Below are 18,244 nucleotides of genomic sequence, written 5' to 3' on the forward strand. Positions count from 1 at the left end.
CTCCGGTGCAGGGGGTTGTATGCACATAGCGTGAACGACTGCCATATCGGAGCCCTGGACGTGCCATTCACGAGGTATGGACTACAGTGAGCAATAGCTTGCGAGATCATGCCGCCAGCCGTGACTCCAGATCCGTAGGAATACAGGGCCAATTTCCGAAAATAAAGACTGGTTGGGATCATGCCAGACAGTAAACCATCATGTATAAGTACTAAGTAAAGGATCACTTGTGTTCAATCAACCCCAGACATTCGTTCTTCCTTCGGTTCATCATTTGCCTCTTTCACCATGCGATCCGCTCTCCTCGCCACTCTGGCCTCTTTGGCTACCATCAAGGGAGTCCATGCCCATCCCGCATCCCAGGTCTCCCGCACGCTCAGTCGACGAGGTGTTGATTTGGATGCCTTCCGTATGGTCGTCAAGACCGAATACAAGAATGCCACGGAGGTTGACTTGGATCCCACTATTCCTACACTAAGGGCACGCGCAACTGCGGAGGAAACTGCCACAGAACTGGTCCAGACTACAGCTCCTGGTGCCACGTTCCGTCTCGTCAATGACCATTATGTTGGTACCAACGGCGTCGCTCACTATTACTTCAAGCAAACCGCCAATGGACTTGACATTGATAACGCTGATTTCAATGTTAACGTAAGCTTATATGTCTTTTCTTCATGCACAAATGATCACGATAGCTGACCATGATCAGATTGGTCGGAATGGAAAGGTGTTCTCCTTTGGTAACTCGTTCTTCAAAGGCGACATCCCTTCACTACCTACAGTTGGCAAGCGGGATACTACCGATCCAGCCGACGCCCTCAAGTCGGCTGTAAACATCCTACAGCTTCCGATCTCCGCTGGTTCCGCAACTGCTGAGCCTAAAGCCGAGGCAGACACCTTCGCTATCAAGCAAACTACTGGAAGTTTGAACGAACCCGAGGCACGACTGGTGTACGTTCAGGCTGCGGATGGAAGTCTCAAGCTTACTTGGCGAATCGAGACGGACATCGCAAGCAATTGGCTCCTGACATACGTTGATGCTACGAGTGGAAAAGAGGTACACGCTGTCGTTGACTATGCCGCAGACGATAGCTATCAAGTTTAGTAAGTATCTGTGCAAAGCTTGTCTAAGATGAACTCTCCACTAACAAACATCAGCCCATGGGGTATCAACGACCCTACTGAAGGACAACGTGTCTACGTCGAAGACCCTTTCGACTCCAGTGCCAGTGAATTTGGCTGGAATTCAGATGGCACCGATTGGTTCAAGACCACCCGTGGTAATAACGCAGCGGCCCAAACCAACTGGGAGAACAAGCAGACCGACCTCCTTAGCCTGCCTCGCCCAGTCGCTCGGGATCTCAAGTTTCACTACCCATACTCGCTGAACGAGACGGACTACCATAAGTACGCAAATGCCTCGGTTACTCAGCTGTTCTACACCGGAAACACGTACCATGATCTCCTTCACACACTAGGATTCAACGAGCAAGCAGGCAACTTTGAAATCAACAACAACGGCGGAGGTGGTGTTGGTAACGACTTTGTCTACCTGAACGCACAGGACGGCTCAGGCGTCAACAACGCCAACTTTGCAACCCCCCCTGATGGTCAGGCTGCTCGCATGAGGATGTACATCTGGACCAGCACTGTGCCTGTCCGAGACTGCTCTTTCGAAGCTGGTGTTGTCATTCATGAGTACACACACGGGCTGTCCAACCGTCTCACCGGTGGGCCAAAGAACTCAGGCTGCTTGAGCATGCTCGAATCTGGTGGTATGGGTGAAGGCTGGAGTGACTTTTACGCCACTGCGATCCGTCTCAAGAAGAGTGACACCCGCAAGACTGATTACGCCCTGGGTGCATGGGTGAGCGGTAACCCAGCTGGTATCAGGAACTACCTCTACTCTACCAGCATGACCACCAACCCTCAGACTTACCAAAGCGTCGAGTTGTACTCCAGGGTTCACCCCATCGGCGGTATCTGGGCGTCTATGCTCTACGAAGTGCTTTGGAACTTGATTGATAAGCACGGAAAGAACGACGGCCCCAAACCAGACTTTGACGAGAACGATGTCCCAACTGATGGGCGTTACCTGGCGATGAAAATTGTCATGGATGGCATGAGCCTCCAGCCTTGCAACCCCAACTTCGTTCAGGCACGTGATGCTATTATCGACGCTGACTGGCTTCTCACGGGTGGTGCCAATGCCTGCCCGCTCTGGACTGCCTTCGCAAAGAGAGGCTTGGGTGAAGGAGCAAGGTACCAAGTCACTGGCCGTTTGGACAGCTTCAAGATTCCTAACGATGCCTGCTGAGGTGGACCACACGTCGAGAGCGCGGTCAGCAGAGTAACGACGTACTCTCTTTAATGTAATGTACAATTAGAATAATGTTTCTCCCATGTAGTTCTAGCTCATCCTCTTATCCAGGTCCTCGTGGCGCGTGATGAGGTTCATGATGCATCCCTTGAATCCATTACCAATCATCAGAGAATGAACATCCTTAGTTGAAGTATGACGATAATGAACGATTGGTAGCTGACTCATAGACGGGAACGATAAGCTGATCGATTTCCTTGGCAAGTGGGGAAAGGCGGGATCTTAGTCAGACGCAAAGGAGGCCTTACATGCTTGCAAAGAGCCTCGTGGCCGTGATACTACAAACGGTTCCTCTTTTGTATGCATATGGCTTCTTCGGATCCCCGCACCGAGGTGTCATCCAATCTCGTCGAACACCATGGCTACACTGTCGCCCACCATCCACATACTGGACAAGGCTAACTATTCGAAACATCGTCTCGTCACCCGCAAAAATGAACCTCCAACTCCGCTTGCCCCATCATCCATTCGCCTCCGGCCCAGGATGCTTGGTCTCACGACTAACAATCTTACTTATGCTCGTCTGGGTCATCTGATGGGCTGGTACGACGTATACCCTCTACCTCGAAATATACCGGAGCCATACAACGATGGCGAGGCGTTTGGTCGCATTGCCGCCTGGGGCTACGCGGAGATCACTGAGTCCACTGTTCCTGAGATCTCTTCTGGACAGACTGTATTCGGATATCTTCCTGTCAGCACTGGAGTAGAAGACGTATGTGTTAGCTTTGCCGAACATGAAGGCGAGCAAATCCAGGATCATATTATCATCAAGAACAAGCATCGACAGCATCTCTTGAAAATTTACAACAGATATCAAGTTTGCGCCTCGCTATCTGAGCTCGAGAAAGTCAAGAGTGTCGACTCCCTGGGCTGGGATGCCCTCATGCAAGTGCTCTTCGGAACATCCTACAATCTAAATATGTACGGATTCGCCTGGGAAGAAGGAAACAGAATCCATCCTAGTGCCCAAGGCGAATGGAGCACTGCAGATGCAGATCTGCGGGGAGCCACTATCGTAATCCTCAATGCTTCTGGCAAGACTGGAATGTCATTCGCGTACAGTCTTCGCCACCACCGCCCCAAAGAACACCAACCTAAGACGATCATTGGTGTTGCGTCACCTGCGTCAGTGTCTCAAATCTTACAGAGTGGTCTCTACAACAAAGCCGTACTGAACTCGGATTTCGAAAGCACCTCCGCAGACATAGACCAGTCCGATGCCCGCCGCACACTGCTCTTCGACTTCGGCGCCCGAAAAGACGCAAACGTTCTGTGGAAATCTTGCTTGTGTTCAAATTCCGTCCCCTTTACCCTCATCACCGTTGGAGGAGAAGTTATGATTCAAGACCCAGAGGCGATAGCTAGCAGATCTGCCAACATCGGTGCCCTCAACATTGTCAATGCGTCGCTGCTACGGGAGAAGGGCATTGAGGTCGGAGGCGAAAAGTACTTCGAAGAATTCAGTACAGCATTCGATGAATTCAAAGGGAAGGTCAAAGGCCTGAGACTCCAATGGGGCGAGGGAATGGAGGAGTGGGAACAAGGCTGGGAGGCCTTTTGTAGGGATGAAGTACGAGCTGATACGGGGCTTGTGTATCGTCTCTAGAGAATGGATAAGGGAAGTACATGTTGTCTGCGCGGAGAATCTTTGGCCGTTATAGGTGTGTGTTTATTAGTTGGTAGATAATGACCATTCGAATAGTTACATGTATTTTAGTAGTTTCCCTACGCTAACGAATTCACAGAATGCTCTGTTCACCTCCTTACCTTGTATTCGACCTAGAGTAGAAACATATGTAGTTATTCTTCAGTGAGCGACTTTCTCCTTATGGAGCATCTAGCAATCTCTTATAAGGGATAGCTGACTCTGTGAATGTTGTATTATCTAGATCTATCCCAACCCAATTGCTTGTACACTATCCCAATCATTTTTTGTACCACCCACTCCCGACGGCTTTTGTCTTCGCATCACCAACATACGTTTTCGCCCACTGGTTGTACTTGTCTGAGTTGGATCCGCTTGCATCAGGGAAATTGATTTGGCACCCCAATGCCTTGTACCCTGGTGCCAACTTATCGCTTACGAAGTTTGCCACGATCAACGCCAAAGAAACAGTGTTGAACAACTCGGATGGGAAGTTCGCATAGACTGCGTTGTACAGGAAACAACTCAGCGCCTGGGGATTGTTAGGAATATTGGCAGGCCCAACAACCCATGACTGGTCAGCGCCAGAGCCACCCATCGCAGGGGTTGCGTATAGGTAGACGTCGAGAATACCACCAACAGCCTCGGCAATCGTCATGGGTGTCTTGCGACGATACCAGCCTTTCTCAGGGATGCGCTCGGGAACGTGGACGTATGTGCGATTAGGATCATCCCATGTTCCGCTCGTTGATTTCGCACCGTAGAAACTGGTGATGGATTCCTCGTTCGCAACGCCGCCGTCGCCGATTGTGCCGTTCGAGAAGAAGCCGGGAATGAAGTAGTATGCGCCCATGACCACACCCGCTGAGGGCAGGTTGAAGTAAAATTGCGAGTTCGCCGCCTTGGAGGCTGCGTATCGGTTTTTGAAGTGCTCTTTGACGGCGGCAACGCTGTATGTTCCATCACCCTTTGCGAGGGCTTGTTGATGTAACTGTTTGAACAACTCGGGCTTGAAGGAGATGTTGTCTCCGTTGAGGTAGAAGTCCTCGCGGGTAGCAGAGGCATCACCTTCATTGAATTTGCCGTGTCCAGCGATACCAGATGGTGTTCCCAGCACGTTGTTCAATTTGCCGTTGAGTACGCCTACGCGCGAATCTGGTCCTCCTATGCTCATCTTGGTGGAGACAATATCACCGCCATCCACCGCACCTCCAACTGCGAGAAGTGCGCTGAGGTCCGCGCCCATGTTGAAGAGCTGTTCGGTACCGGCTTGGATTTGACCAACAGTGGCAATGCCATTGCGGGGTATGTAACCGTGATTTGCGAGAGTATTCAGGCCGGGACACGGACCGCGTTGATCGGTGGAACCGGGTGCTTTGAAGGGATAGTTTGCTAATCAATCGTCAGGACAAAGGCCTATTGGTTTGGTCAAGTAGCCAAAAGCATACCTTCAGGAAACTTCTTCAATCCGTTTACAGACTTGTCCGTGGGGATGAGCCCTAGTGTTGAGTCCAGAACAGCTTGTAGGGTCCCCCCAAGCAGCTGAACAACACCTGGAACCAAGCTCGTCCCAAGCTGACGAGGCTCTTCTTTAGCATGCTCACGTCCTTCGAGGCGCCTTCGGATTTCTGCTTGCGCTTCGGGATGGCTCATCAGTGCGTCAAGACCTTCCGGCTTCATCCAAGGGAAAGCCAGTGTGGTGGGAGCGGCAAGCGCCGCCAAATACAACGAAGTACGCATTGCGAAAAGAAGGGGGAAAATCAGTTGAGACTGGAGTATTGATGCCTGTACCAACAGATATGCTCATGGCGCGCTTCAAGCCGTCTTATACGCGAATTTCTCTGATTAGAATTGCATATCGTCATCGCCGTAATAGTCATGGGCTTTTGATAGCAGTATGTCTCATGGCTTTTCCCCATCATCTCGGACTTGGTTCCACAATTGCGAGGTGTGTACCGGTGCCACATTTACATAAGCAGTTCAAGATCCTGTTTCAGTCCGAAGTTTTCGACTCCTTCCTTGATTTAACTTATGCGACCAATGACTAGACTGTTTAGAGTGCGGCAGAGCGACATCTTTGTGGAGCAGACTAACTATTTGCGTAGCGGAAATGACCGGTTGTGGATGCATTGCAAGTCGTCTCTGAATCGTGGGTCATTGACAGGAAACGATCGCCTACCCCTGTATGCCGCCCCTGACAGCGCAAGTACCCGTGAAAGTTCTAACGGTTTAGCAATACCAGACTCGCTTGCAGAGCGCGACGCAACACATAAAAAGTCCATCCTGAACGTAAGACATTCCTATGCAATCTTTATGGACAAGCTGAGGTCCACTGGCTAGACTTTCGAAATGCATGGCTGAGGACTTTGAATGAAAGTCAGCGACAATTTTCGTTCTCCGCGGAGCCATCTCGTCGGCCGAGGTAACAGTCTAATCTGGGAACGAAAACGCGGGAACGCGAATCATTGAACATGGTCCCGTAAGGACAAAGCAAAGGGAGGTTGGAAGTGCAAGGATGTCAGTGGCGGCGAAACTTACGGCTTTACTGTTCGCGACTCATAGGGTGCCCATCTAGAAGGCCGGCGAACACGAACTGTAACCTGGAATCTGGCATAAGACTTGCCACTGAACGCATCAGCTCGCTGTCATATCCTTCCCAGTCTCTTCTACGCAGGGTGGAAAGTATGATCAATCATCTGACGTTGTAGCTCTGTGAAGGCGAGGTATGCCTGCTAGAACGCTTTCCGACAAAACGGCCTAGACGTTTTTCATACAAAGTTGGTGGTGGTGTTTTCCATCATGAGGTTATTCTCAGGTCTGTTGACATCGACGTTGATGAACGCGGGAGTTACCTGTGACGCAGGTACTACTGTGTATGGCTATGTCATCTCGCTGACGTTTTCCAAAATGTACCCAGGTTCACAGACCATTGCGATTGGCTACTCAAGCAAAAACAACTCCCTAATCCGTTAAGATATCGGTATGGGTCGTTTTTGTGAGCAGGATATAGGGGAAGATTTCCGCGGAACATCATAGTGTTCGGTAAACGTGTGGTAAAGCGGAGTTTGTGCCACCGTGGAGGCCTATCTAGTCGTCCGTTACACTCACTCCTTGTCGTTCATAGCCCAAATCTAGCCGAATGAAAGGATGACACGCGATGCGAAGTCCAGCAACTTTATTGAAGAGTCAGTACCGAGCAATCTTGTCGTCTGGTATAGGACTTGGAAAAGACGAATTGGCGAAGGGCGCTGAAATGATCAGTGTTCCGGTGAACCACTCCAAGGCAGACCCTTCCTGGCGTCTCTGGGGAACGTTCGAGTCTGCCATCATGTTGCGGAAGACAAACAAGTAAGTGTTGATCGTATGATGCGTAGTTGGAAGATCGACGAGATCACCCTGATTGCCCCTGATTGTTGGTATTTTCCGAACCCGAGACTGTGGATCGTGCGATCGAACTGCCCGTTACCAGGTCGGTCTGCCAACGTCATCTTGACGAGGCGGAGTGGACTGACGTATAAGCCGACAAGTCAGGAGGTGATTGGTGAGCATGCATCTGCGAAAGCGACGCTGTCGTATTGGTGGTGAGGGGTTGTTGTTGCGCTCAGTCAGTCAATTGCCCGTAGGGTCGGGAGCGTCCGTGCCCGAAAGCTTGGGAGGCCCCGACAGTCTCGCGAAACTTCGGGTGCGCGGCTCCATCGCTGATCCGCACTCATTCCCAGCCTCGACAAGACTGTTCCGAGCATCGCAAAATCAAAAAGCTCTCACGACTATTCTTGGCTGTCTATTTGATAAAGATAAGAATTATAATCGCAAGTGTGTCGTTTCGCAGCTGCGTTGCAGCCGACTCTTCCAAACCGCCCTTGCCAACCTCGCTGCCCAGACACTCGATGTCAGCCAAACCGCCACCATAAAAAAGACTTTGTCAACGAAAGGGTGCTCTGAAGATTGTACTATCACCAGATTCGCATTCCAGTGTTTTCAAGGCTATGCGTCCAATTATCTGCGCGCGTGCTTTTACAGCTAAGAAAGTTCGCGCTCCTCATACATCGTAACACGTCGAGGCTACCGCACATGTCCCGAAAGCACAGGAAAACTCGATCACTTGCAAAAAATTGCATTAGAGCAGGATGCACACAAGATTTGGTTAAGCGCTTAGGTGGTTCGATGCGCAAGAGTTACAAAGCAGGAAACAGCAGGTATTCGTAGACCACGTTGTAAGGTGTTTCGTCTAGCGTCAGAAGCAATCCCAGTCCACTTAAGGCGAATAGCGAAAAGAAAAACCCTCACAGATACTTGTAGGACACAGAATGTAATGGCGGGGATAGGATCATCGAACTGACATTGTGGACTCTTGGGAGTAAAGATCTGCAGTCACTTGCGGCGAAGCCTCCGACCGGATGTTGTTCCTCCCTTCATGCCATCCTCCATCACCGAAGGTTTACAAGCCATCATTCAACATCGCCTGAATGAGCTGCACATGCCTATCCGCATTCATCTCGCTCCACTCGGTGTCGTAGTTAAGTCCATACGGCCAGATATGTCCGCCCCCGCAATTGATTACGGCGCTCTGTCCATCCCAACTCTTTAGCAGCGGCAACGCTGTCCGCCAGTCCCCTGCTGCGCACTTCCGGTCAAACGCGGCAGTCTGTCCGATGCCCAACGTGTGCGCAATCTCGTGCATGGCCGTACGCTGGCTCATGTACGACCTGTTCGACCCAAAGCGCAAATCACCGTTGTAGTTCGCTTCGGCAGTTGGTACGCCTGGCGCGTAGGCGACGCGGATGACTTTGCTGGCAGTTGACAAGCGCGAGTAACGTGCCACCGCAAGACGCATAGCGGCTTCTATCTTGGTGTAGGCGTCGCTCTGGTCAGCGGTGGGGTTGGTCGCTTTCGCGAGCGTCCATGTTATCGCTGCTTGGGCGGTGGTGGCGTATGCCAGTAGAACTAGGATGGCGGAGAACTGCATAGAAACGAAGGTAGATTTTGCCGAGATGGGGAAGAGTGTGTTGGTTCAGAACAGACAACAGTCGGAAGTGGGCAGAAGTTTATATACATATACTTCTGATATGAACTTATCGCGCTGTTAAGGAGGTGAAATTTGGTATACTCCGAGATGTAATGCAAGGAGCGCCCGAGACATTCGAATCAGAATCCACAACACATGTACACCTCCTGATGCAGACTCACCGCTGTCAGTGGTAATCAAAGATATGATCCATAAGAGGGAAGACAGTTTAGTATATATTACCTTGGCAATTTGGCTCGAAACGACTTCACACGTAGCGCTAAAAGATCGACATATTCCCCACAACTTATCTCGATACAGCCAAAAACATGAATAATGAGGCGCTTAATGTGTCCCTAGTCTTCCCAACTGACAGCGGGCGTCGGAGTATTTTCGATGGAAGCGGAAAACTTGTTCAACCCAGCCAACCACGGTATGGCTATAGTAGAGGCGATAGAGTTGACTGTGTTTCTCATCATGCATGCAAATTGTTTACTGACTTGGAAGATTAGAGTCAACCTTATTTTTGAGCAAACGACCGCTAGCCTTTCACATTTGCAACTCGAGTATATACGCGCTTTCTCAAAGCTTACGTACTGATTAGCAAGGATAGGCAACTAACAACAAGATAGTACGAGATCAAAGTGAATGGCACAAGTACGCTATCTGCACAAGAAAACTCAGTGCATGATTGATCTTCAGCAATCATGTCTACTGTTACCAAGACACCTCGGTTTGTGTTGTTTTGGATTTCTCAGAGTGCGCTTCGATCTATCGTTCAGCACAACTTCATTGGGATACGTGTGTGCGATGTTGACCAGCATTCTAGCTCAAGACTCCGTCCTCTTGTAGTTGCCGTTCCACCCGTTCGCCAAGGCACATCGACAACGAACGTGTCAGCAGCCTTATCGCCGACAAGATGCAACCCTGCCAGATGGACTATCTCGTCCCGATGCGAACCACTGACGAGCTGCCCGTTATCGTCTCTGTGCCGTCACGATGGTCGTTACTCGAGCGAGACGTGCGCACCACCCAGAGCCATTCTCCTGGAGAAGTCCTTTCGTGATTGGCATTTCGATGTCCGCAGCAAACGGATAGATAAAGAAAACAAAATGGTGCGAGCCAACTTGAGAAGACAGTGAATGCATATAATTATAATCGCACCAAGAGGCTGCACATGGATAGATGTGGCGTAGCAGATACTATCAGTAAGAGTACGCGGACATATAAGCAGAGAAGAGGTCTTCGAGCAACATTTCTCCGCGCAAGTCTCTACAGTCATATTTTAGTGGTTGTGTCTCTCGTCCTCGATTTGTTCCATGAGTGTTTTGGCCACGTTGTCTTTTCAACGTCCAAACGACTTACCAACAACGTCTGGGGCCACTGTCAAAACTGCAGACCAAACATCCCCCCGTTCGAATTCCCTTCTTAGCACCCAGAGAGATTCTCGAAGACATCACGTAGCCATTCGGTGCCGAAACAACCAATTATGACGTTGCTGTCAGATCGCAAGTAGTTTCAAATCTCAACTAAGCTTGCATTGATAAGGACACCAACGACTATAAAGTCTTACATATTGCAATTTCTGTCTATGTACTGGACTAGCTTGCTACTTGTATTTGTACTGGTTGGCCAGGTCAAGACGTTGTTTGTTGCGATATGAGTAATACATCATGCGTAGTTCCAAAATATATCACGGAAAGAATATGGTCTCACACATGTAAGTTCAATACCGCATCAATGGGCGGGTAATGCTATTTGCATTTGGTTCCCTCAATACTGTAGAAATCTGCATCATAAGAAGTTTAGCGCGATGACTGCGCCGCATTGTTACGGTGCGTCGTGGACGCTTGTAATAGGTCGCGAGCTCTTCAACACGACGGAGTGGCTAAGCCCTGCACTCGTGATCATTCGGTTGAGCCGGCTTCTACGATACTAATAAAGCCGTATTTACCTTTAAAGTTTGTGACGAAACTGCATTACACATACCAAACCTGTTTTCGTTTTCGAGGTGTTCTACGATGGAGCAGACCCCCTATGTTGATTGGTACTCTACAGCCTTCGTCAACGAAACAGAATTGTCAATGACAATTCTGCGTGGCTACGCGCAATTCTCGATCAAAGTCCAGGTCGCTCGAGTCGAGGGCACACGTTTTGGTAAAGAGCTCGTACAACATATAAAGCTATGTCAAGGGCACAGGTTTGGGAATTTCGAGTCCCGTGATAAGATCTCCGATCTGGTTTACCAGCAATGCCTACCCCTTGTTGAAAGGCTATCACCGCAGACGTTACTTCGGGATCTCAGCCTCGAACGCTTTCTCCACGCGCCCACGTACCACTTGGAAATTATCGACGCTGGCATCAACGGAGACTTACGCATTGAAGGGGAGGAGGAGTGTTCGCATACGCCGGCTTTCTCCATGTCCCCAATGCCAACTGCCGAATTACCTGAATCCTGCAAAGTAGTTCCTCACTTTCGGGCCTGCGACATCCAGATAGCCCCTATTAGGGATCACACAAAATCACTCGACTGGGTACAAGGAAGAGTTATGGTAGAGGGGAACTTCATGTATTTCAAACCACGGTTCGATATGCGTGAACCAGACTTTGAGCGTGAGTTCTGGATCCTGTCACGTATCAACGAAGCTGGTCTAGGAGACCAAGTCAGAGTCCCCAAACTACTGGGTATCGTGGTATCAGGCAAGAACGGAGAAATTACTATGGGTTTTCTGATAACTATGATCACCTCACCTGAGATGGGGTCCCACTTGCGAAGCCCGGGCTTTTGGGACAAGCCTGAATTGCATAAGAGGTGGGAAGAACAGGTCACTGCCACAGTAAAGAAGCTGCATGCCAGTGGCATCGTGTGGGGAGATGTTCATCCTATGAACATCGTTATCGATGAGGAATTCAATGCATGGGCTATTGATTTTGGAGGTATGAATAATGTACAATTCGTGGATGATAAGAATCGTGAGACTGTCGAGGGTGACAAGCAGGGTGTAACCAAGATCTTCCAAGAGTGGTTACCGAGTCGTCTGAGGCAAGAGGCAGAAGTTTGGTAAATTGATCATGAACGCTCGGGTCTCGGTCGAGTTGAAGTCGTTCGATATACGGGGGTTCAAAGTGACGCATTGCGCGGGAAGAAGTAGCCCAGTTACACATAGCAACCAAAGACTCAGCGAACACTAGAATAGGGGGATCTGAGGGAAGTTTACTAAAATTACAAAGGTCGGGAAGGCCATCATGAAGCGAAATGTCAATGTGCGCAAAGTCTAAACTTGAAGATCAATGTTTACAGCAATCTCCTTGGTCAAAGTCGAAGAGATTAGACCAACAATACAACCTTGAATTTCCCAACACTTATCCTAATGACAGCCAAAGAGCCCGGTTGGCAAGGTAATAATCCTCATTTCAATAGATCGGAACACTCGGTCGCGCCTGTGCCAAGGACTTATCAAGCTAAAGGCCACGGCTGGCAGGATTTCCTAAGCTCAAATCTACTCCCCTTGATCACATCGTATTCTATCAAAGTTCAATCGTCATAGGCAAGAAGCCCGCATCAGATAACTTCTACCGACTATTCACGATAGTATGATTTGACAGAACCACCTCAACAGAGGGGGGTAAAACCACCTACTTTCTGCATTGGAGTGCCTTTATAATCACATTACTCTAATCTTGCTTTGGGTGGCTATAATGCAATGCATCTACAAACATATACTTCGGCTGTCTTGGAAGCTCAAGATATTACCCGTTGAGCTAGATATATCATGACTCTCCAGAAAAGTTTGGGTACATGCGTTCGTTAACACATTGAACGCCACAGGACCTTCGCAAACAATCCCTGGTGGAGCTGCCCAAGAACATCATGCTTCCATACACGTGAAAAGACTTTCGATTGGAGGATTAAATCCAAGATACATTTGATATCCGACAATAGTACAACATGGATACTAAATGTTGAGAGACTATCGTCTTGTTGCAACGCTTAGCACCGAGGCGAGGGGTGCGGCAAAACGGAGCGTTGCCGGCATCGCTGATTGGCTCTCCCGCCCGATCTCTTCGAACCGCCTCGAGTGCCACTACATAGCATGAGCGAAGCTAGTCGTGTGGAGCGCAGATGGTAGCCCAGTATTCCCCGCTACCCCACAAAGAACTGCAACGGTAAGATGTGTCGGTACCGAACATGTCGGATCTCAATAGCACACCCGAGGTCTTTCCTCACGTGGCTCTGTTTGTACGTGCCGATGTAAACGTTATATAACGTATTCGTTCCGTCTTGCCATAGAGCTCGTAACCCGAGTCATTGCGATAGTATCATCACCATGCTGATTTCCCGCACCTTTGCCGCCGCGGCGCTGTTGTTCGCCTCAAACACCATCTCTACCAACATCACCGTGCCTGCCGCGCCAGCGCTCGAATACCTTTACACTGCACTTGTCGATTGCGAGGCTCGAGTGTTCACTAGCCAAACGCCAAAAGGACTACGCACAGCGATTCCCATCGTGGGCGGCAACTTCACTGGCCCACGTTTGAACGGCAAGATTCTCAATCTTGGTGCCGACTGGGGTACATCAGATCCTCAGACGGGGCTCTTTACAGCAGACACGCGATACAACCTTCAAACAGACGACGGCGCAAACATTTTCATCCAAACTACAGGTACAAGACAGCCTGATGGCAATCTACACTTGCGATTGGTGTTTGAAACTGGCGACAAGGACTACTACTGGTTGAACAACATCGTTGCGGTGGGGATATTACACCGCATTGCCGTTTATGCCGACGGTAGCTACACCTTGCAGATCGATGCTTGGAACGTGAGTACTTCTGTGTACTAACTCTTGCTTACTATCGACGTTAACGTATTTGTAGCTTGGCAACGAGTGGACTAACACAACTTTTGTTAACGGAACTACATACTGAATGCAAAAAAATAGAATGGGCGACATAAGTTGAATAGTTCAGAGTTGAAAAGATCTTTGAAAAGAATATCTCATCTCAACGAGGCTTACCAACTATTAGCATGGTATAAACAAAGCTTTGAAGCAACACTCTTCTAAAATGTGTTTCTCCCTCTGCATTCAAAGTGGCTCTGCACTCCGCCTGGATATGACACTCTATAGGGTCGCTCTTATCCGCTTGCAACGTTATGTCTCCCTCCTGCTATATATATTGTACGATGAACATGGGGAAGTAACACTTAGCATGGTTATCAGGCGAAATTGCGGAGCATCAAAATGCTTTGGAAGCACCAATCCGAATCTGACTATAACAATTGCTGTCCCTAAATCTGTAAATATCTGCGCAGGATATGCTTCTCCTTTCCACTTGCGGTTGAGTTAGCTTTTCATGAGCGTGTGCAGGTTCTGGCAATCGCCTAAATTCTTGAGATAATCCTTGATTGCTTCCAGACTGTACTATCTGCTAAGCTGCTCGTAGACAGTTGAGAGCAGATTGTTGTGTGAGCGATTGTTGTATTCAATAATTGCCTTACAGAAAAACCATTCGAAATTTGACTCACTCAACAAAACTAGTGATGTCATTTAACTTATAACGCTTGGACCACTCTGCCTTGCATCAAGCCGGTGACCAATAGGCCTTATCTATCCCCCGCATTATGCGCAGCCTCTTATAACTAACCGCGTCCTATACAGTTTGTATATATGCTCTACTGTTATGCCTTCTGATACTAGAAGATCTCACGTTCGGCGCTCTAATGTAACTGCCTGTGCTCGTTGTAAAGCTCGAAAACAACGCTGCGATCAAAACATACCAGCATGCTCCAATTGCGAGCGAGCGGGTGTAGAATGCGTCGGCCATGACGTTGATGGTTCTGTCGTTCCACGAAGGTATGCTCGCCATCTCATACCCTAAAACCACTACGCTAACAGTATGAAAGTTATATCAAGAATCTGGAAGACCACGTGGCACTTTTAGAGCAAGAGATTCAGAGGTACCGCTCTACCGACCAGTCAATTCCTTCGGAAACCAAACCAGGACCCGAATTTGTTGAGCAAGTGCTTGCGCAAGCTAGTTTTGTCTCTCTTCATACCTCGAGTTACCCAAGCCCGCGATACATGGGAACCGGTTGTGGTTTACCATTGTTACGCCTGCTTCTTGTTGGACTTGGTGCCTCAGCACCCATAGATCGTGTTAGCACTTGCGATCCTGGATTGTTATCTATTGCGGATCTACTGCCGCACGAGGTTGTTGTACAACTGCCTGCTAACAATGTCTCTCTTCGGCTGATTGACGTCTATCTTGAGCACTCTGACTTCTTCTCTCCAATCTTCTACCGAGCAGATATATTGGGCATGCTCGACGCTGCTGGGGATATTCCTTGTCTCAAAGTACGATTCAAAATCTTCATGATAATGGCCATTGCCCTCCAGGTCTTGAACCGAACTGATTCGAGTATCTCTATCACCAGATCTGATGCTTTTTTCTCTGCAGCATCGCGCATTCTGCTCACAGATTCTGCCAATCTTCTAACGGGGGACTTGGAGCATATGGAAATATTATTACTTATGATTCAGTATTCGTCCTTTTCCTCAAGTCCCGCTGGAACCTGGCATATCATTGGACTGGCGACTAGGTTGGCAGTTGATTTAGGACTTCATGACGAGCCTCCTCATCGCCTTCGACTCGACCCACTTGCGCTAGACCGACGAAGGCGAATCTTTTGGGCTACATACACGTTCGAGAGAAACCTATGTGCTGTGCTAGGCCGCCCAGTGTCAATCCCTGATGAAGCCATCTTTGTGTCCCTTCCGGCCAATGTAGATGACGAATACATTACCGAGGATGGAATACTACCGCAGTCAGGTCCTTCGCGGGTAGCACTAGCAGTGCACCTTATCAAATTTCGACGATTCGAGTCCGAAATTATGCAAATCTTGCATCAACAGCCACCACTTGCCTCACGAAATTTTGAACACTACTCTTGGCGGGACGATATGCGTCAGAGACTCTATGAGTGGCGCACTACTGTACCTTTTCACGAAAACCCAACCCAATTGGCGCCTATGGAGATCTTTGATGGTTATCTTTACAACTCACTGGTTCATCTCTTCTCCCCATCCCGCCACATATCTATTCTATCCGCCGACGACTTAGTGTTCCTTGCTGATTGTGCCAAAAGAAGCATCGAAGCGTATCGTTCAAGTTTTCGCGATGGCAAACTACGTTTCTATTGGCGCACCATCCATAACCTCTTCCGCTCTGGCGTCTCTCTTATCTATTGTCTGAAAAATTGGCCACAAGGGCGGGACCTCGACACTCGCTCGGCACACACAACAATCAACTTATGCTCTTCAGTCCTTTGGGGCATGGTCGAACGCTATCCAGAGGGCAAACCTGGTCGGGATACCTTCGAAACACTGTATCAATCCTTTCAGCAGTCCAATACCGAGCACTTGTCCCACCTACAAACCCAGTCTTTTCCATTCGCTGATTCACTTGGATTTGCGCCCGCTACTCTTGACACCTCAAAGGTGTCATCTGGCCCGATACCAGATGACTCCGTTCTAGAAGATGTCAGCTTGCCGCACTTGTATGCCTGGGATCTGTGATTAAGCGCTGAAAGCACGAACATGTTGGTGGCAAATTTCTAAAGCTATGTTTGACTGATTGTAACAATATTTAAGATATTCATAAATCTTTCATGGGATCTACTGGGGCAGGATTGCTTTTAAGACTTTTCAAGAAACTCGCCTTGAGCTTCATCATTGGCTGCAAAACCCATGTGTTGTAGGCCAAGATATCACTTTCTTCTTTTGGATCACGCATTACATTGAACAGATAAGGGGATTCCAATTGCCCCGACGACTGGTTCACCTTCGGTTCCCACACCAGATGTAGCTTCCAATGCCTCCACTTGATGGCTCGCAAATCGTCTTTGATGTAAAATAGGAAACCTTCGCGTTCACTTTTCACTGAAGTCGGGTTTTGGAAGAATTTTACCTGATCAAACCCGTCAATGGGTCGATCACTGGGCTTTGCGACACCAGCCATCGCCAGAACTGAGGTGAAAATGTCCGTGACATGCACCATCTCATTAGAGGTAATATTCTCTGGGACTTGGCCAGGCCACCTGATGATGAACGGCACACGTAAGCTACCTTCCATGGCTGTGTGGTAAGTTCCCGACCATGGACCTGCAGTTCCGCGATAAGGTGGACGAAATTCTGGCCCATTGTCTGACGCAAAAATAACAACTGTGTTCTTCCGGATACCAAGCTCGTCGATATGATCCAGGAGTTGACCAACGCGGAAGTCCATCTCAGCCATTGAATCCGCGAAATCTCCGTTGCCTGTTCTGCGCGCAAAGTCTGGATGTGGTAGAGTGGGGAAATGCAAATGAACGAGTGGATGGTATAAAAAGAACGGCGCCTCAGATGCCGCCTTTCTTGACAGCCAGTCTTTGCTTTTCTCAACTAACATCTCATCGATCAGTCGCCTCTTCTCGAGATCGTATACGCAGACTTCTTCAGATGCTTGGCCAGTAACGCCTTGCATGATGTACGGCAATTCGGCAACTTCAGCATCAAACCCCACCGCTGAAGTAAATTGGCTTTCATCGGTCGTCCTTGGAATACCGAACCATTCGTCAAACCCACGATCGGATGGGTATCGTCCCGGTACGTCGCCGAGATGCCATTTGCCATGGTGTGCAGTTGCGTATCCCACCTTTCGTAAACACTCAGGAAGAGTATTCTCCCATGGTGTAAGGCCTTGAGGTTGCCCAGCAGGCACGGATTGCTTGCAACCTGTTCGAATAGGGTGGCGGCCCGTCATCAGAGCCGAGCGGGTGGGAACGCAGTCACTTTCCACGTTGAAATTATGTAGAAGCAGCCCTGAAGTCGCAAAATCATCGATGCGTGGAGTCGCGGCACCGCGAAGAGCGCCTCCACCGTAGCAGCCCAGCTCACCCCAACCGAGGTTGTCTGCTAGAATAAGGACAATGTTTGGGCGATTGGGATCTTTAGACATGATTGGGGTTTGAAAGAATGCGCGCGGATGGTCCGTTTTTGAATAGCGATGGTTGTAGTTGCAACCAGCGGTAGATCCAGGGTTGAAAGAATGAAAGTTATCCTTGGCTGAGAGTGTGCATTGCCTGCATACGCGGTTCTTTGTGAGGAGTTAAACGGTCGCTGTCGTGACCCAATAATTGTTGGGGATCACGCCTTGGAGCCTTCGAAAATCC

General features: G+C 49.1%; 8 protein-coding genes across 8 annotated transcripts; 5 read left to right on the forward strand and 3 right to left on the reverse strand.

The window, feature by feature from the left end:
* Positions 1-288: 288 nt before the first annotated feature.
* Positions 289-2,317, forward strand: P153DRAFT_291316 (extracellular metallo proteinase MEP; the record flags this gene model as incomplete). The annotated part of the gene is made up of 3 exons (XM_033663763.1): positions 289-651; positions 710-1,104; positions 1,159-2,317. The coding sequence occupies 3 exons, from the start codon at positions 289-291 to the stop codon at positions 2,315-2,317; spliced, it is 1,917 nt and encodes a 638-aa protein (XP_033524075.1).
* A 355-nt stretch (positions 2,318-2,672) lies between these two features.
* P153DRAFT_367054 (uncharacterized protein) lies at positions 2,673-4,316 on the forward strand. The gene has a single exon (XM_033668179.1). The coding sequence runs from the start codon at positions 2,739-2,741 to the stop codon at positions 3,987-3,989; it is 1,251 nt and encodes a 416-aa protein (XP_033524076.1). The 5' UTR covers positions 2,673-2,738; the 3' UTR covers positions 3,990-4,316.
* Positions 4,149-5,888, reverse strand: P153DRAFT_24182 (uncharacterized protein). The gene is made up of 2 exons (XM_033662697.1): positions 5,477-5,888; positions 4,149-5,420 (listed from the first exon to the last, which is right to left on the reverse strand). The coding sequence occupies exons 1-2, from the start codon at positions 5,766-5,768 to the stop codon at positions 4,309-4,311; spliced, it is 1,404 nt and encodes a 467-aa protein (XP_033524077.1). The 5' UTR covers positions 5,769-5,888; the 3' UTR covers positions 4,149-4,308.
* A 2,578-nt stretch (positions 5,889-8,466) lies between these two features.
* P153DRAFT_290929 (uncharacterized protein) lies at positions 8,467-8,994 on the reverse strand (the record flags this gene model as incomplete). Its single annotated transcript, XM_033663741.1, has 1 exon — positions 8,467-8,994. One exon carries the CDS (start codon positions 8,992-8,994, stop codon positions 8,467-8,469), a length of 528 nt encoding a protein of 175 aa, XP_033524078.1.
* Positions 8,995-11,017: 2,023 nt separating this feature from the next.
* Positions 11,018-12,362, forward strand: P153DRAFT_367057 (uncharacterized protein). The gene has a single exon (XM_033668180.1). It carries the CDS (start codon positions 11,055-11,057, stop codon positions 12,096-12,098), a length of 1,044 nt encoding a protein of 347 aa, XP_033524079.1. The 5' UTR covers positions 11,018-11,054; the 3' UTR covers positions 12,099-12,362.
* An 888-nt stretch (positions 12,363-13,250) lies between these two features.
* Positions 13,251-14,135, forward strand: P153DRAFT_340818 (uncharacterized protein). The gene is made up of 2 exons (XM_033665890.1): positions 13,251-13,856; positions 13,912-14,135. The coding sequence occupies exons 1-2, from the start codon at positions 13,362-13,364 to the stop codon at positions 13,960-13,962; spliced, it is 546 nt and encodes a 181-aa protein (XP_033524080.1). The 5' UTR covers positions 13,251-13,361; the 3' UTR covers positions 13,963-14,135.
* A 532-nt stretch (positions 14,136-14,667) lies between these two features.
* P153DRAFT_340820 (uncharacterized protein) lies at positions 14,668-16,610 on the forward strand (the record flags this gene model as incomplete). Its single annotated transcript, XM_033665891.1, has 3 exons — positions 14,668-14,888; positions 14,939-15,818; positions 15,861-16,610. The coding sequence occupies exons 1-3, from the start codon at positions 14,716-14,718 to the stop codon at positions 16,608-16,610; spliced, it is 1,803 nt and encodes a 600-aa protein (XP_033524081.1). The 5' UTR covers positions 14,668-14,715.
* A 41-nt stretch (positions 16,611-16,651) lies between these two features.
* On the reverse strand, positions 16,652-18,197 carry P153DRAFT_367059 (alkaline phosphatase-like protein). Its single transcript, XM_033668181.1, has one exon. It carries the CDS (start codon positions 18,028-18,030, stop codon positions 16,690-16,692), a length of 1,341 nt encoding a protein of 446 aa, XP_033524082.1. The 5' UTR covers positions 18,031-18,197; the 3' UTR covers positions 16,652-16,689.
* Positions 18,198-18,244: the final 47 nt, after the last annotated feature.

Source organism: Dothidotthia symphoricarpi (assembly GCF_010015815.1).
Source record: "Dothidotthia symphoricarpi CBS 119687 unplaced genomic scaffold P153scaffold_10, whole genome shotgun sequence".
Lineage (NCBI taxonomy): Eukaryota > Fungi > Ascomycota > Dothideomycetes > Pleosporales > Dothidotthiaceae > Dothidotthia > Dothidotthia symphoricarpi.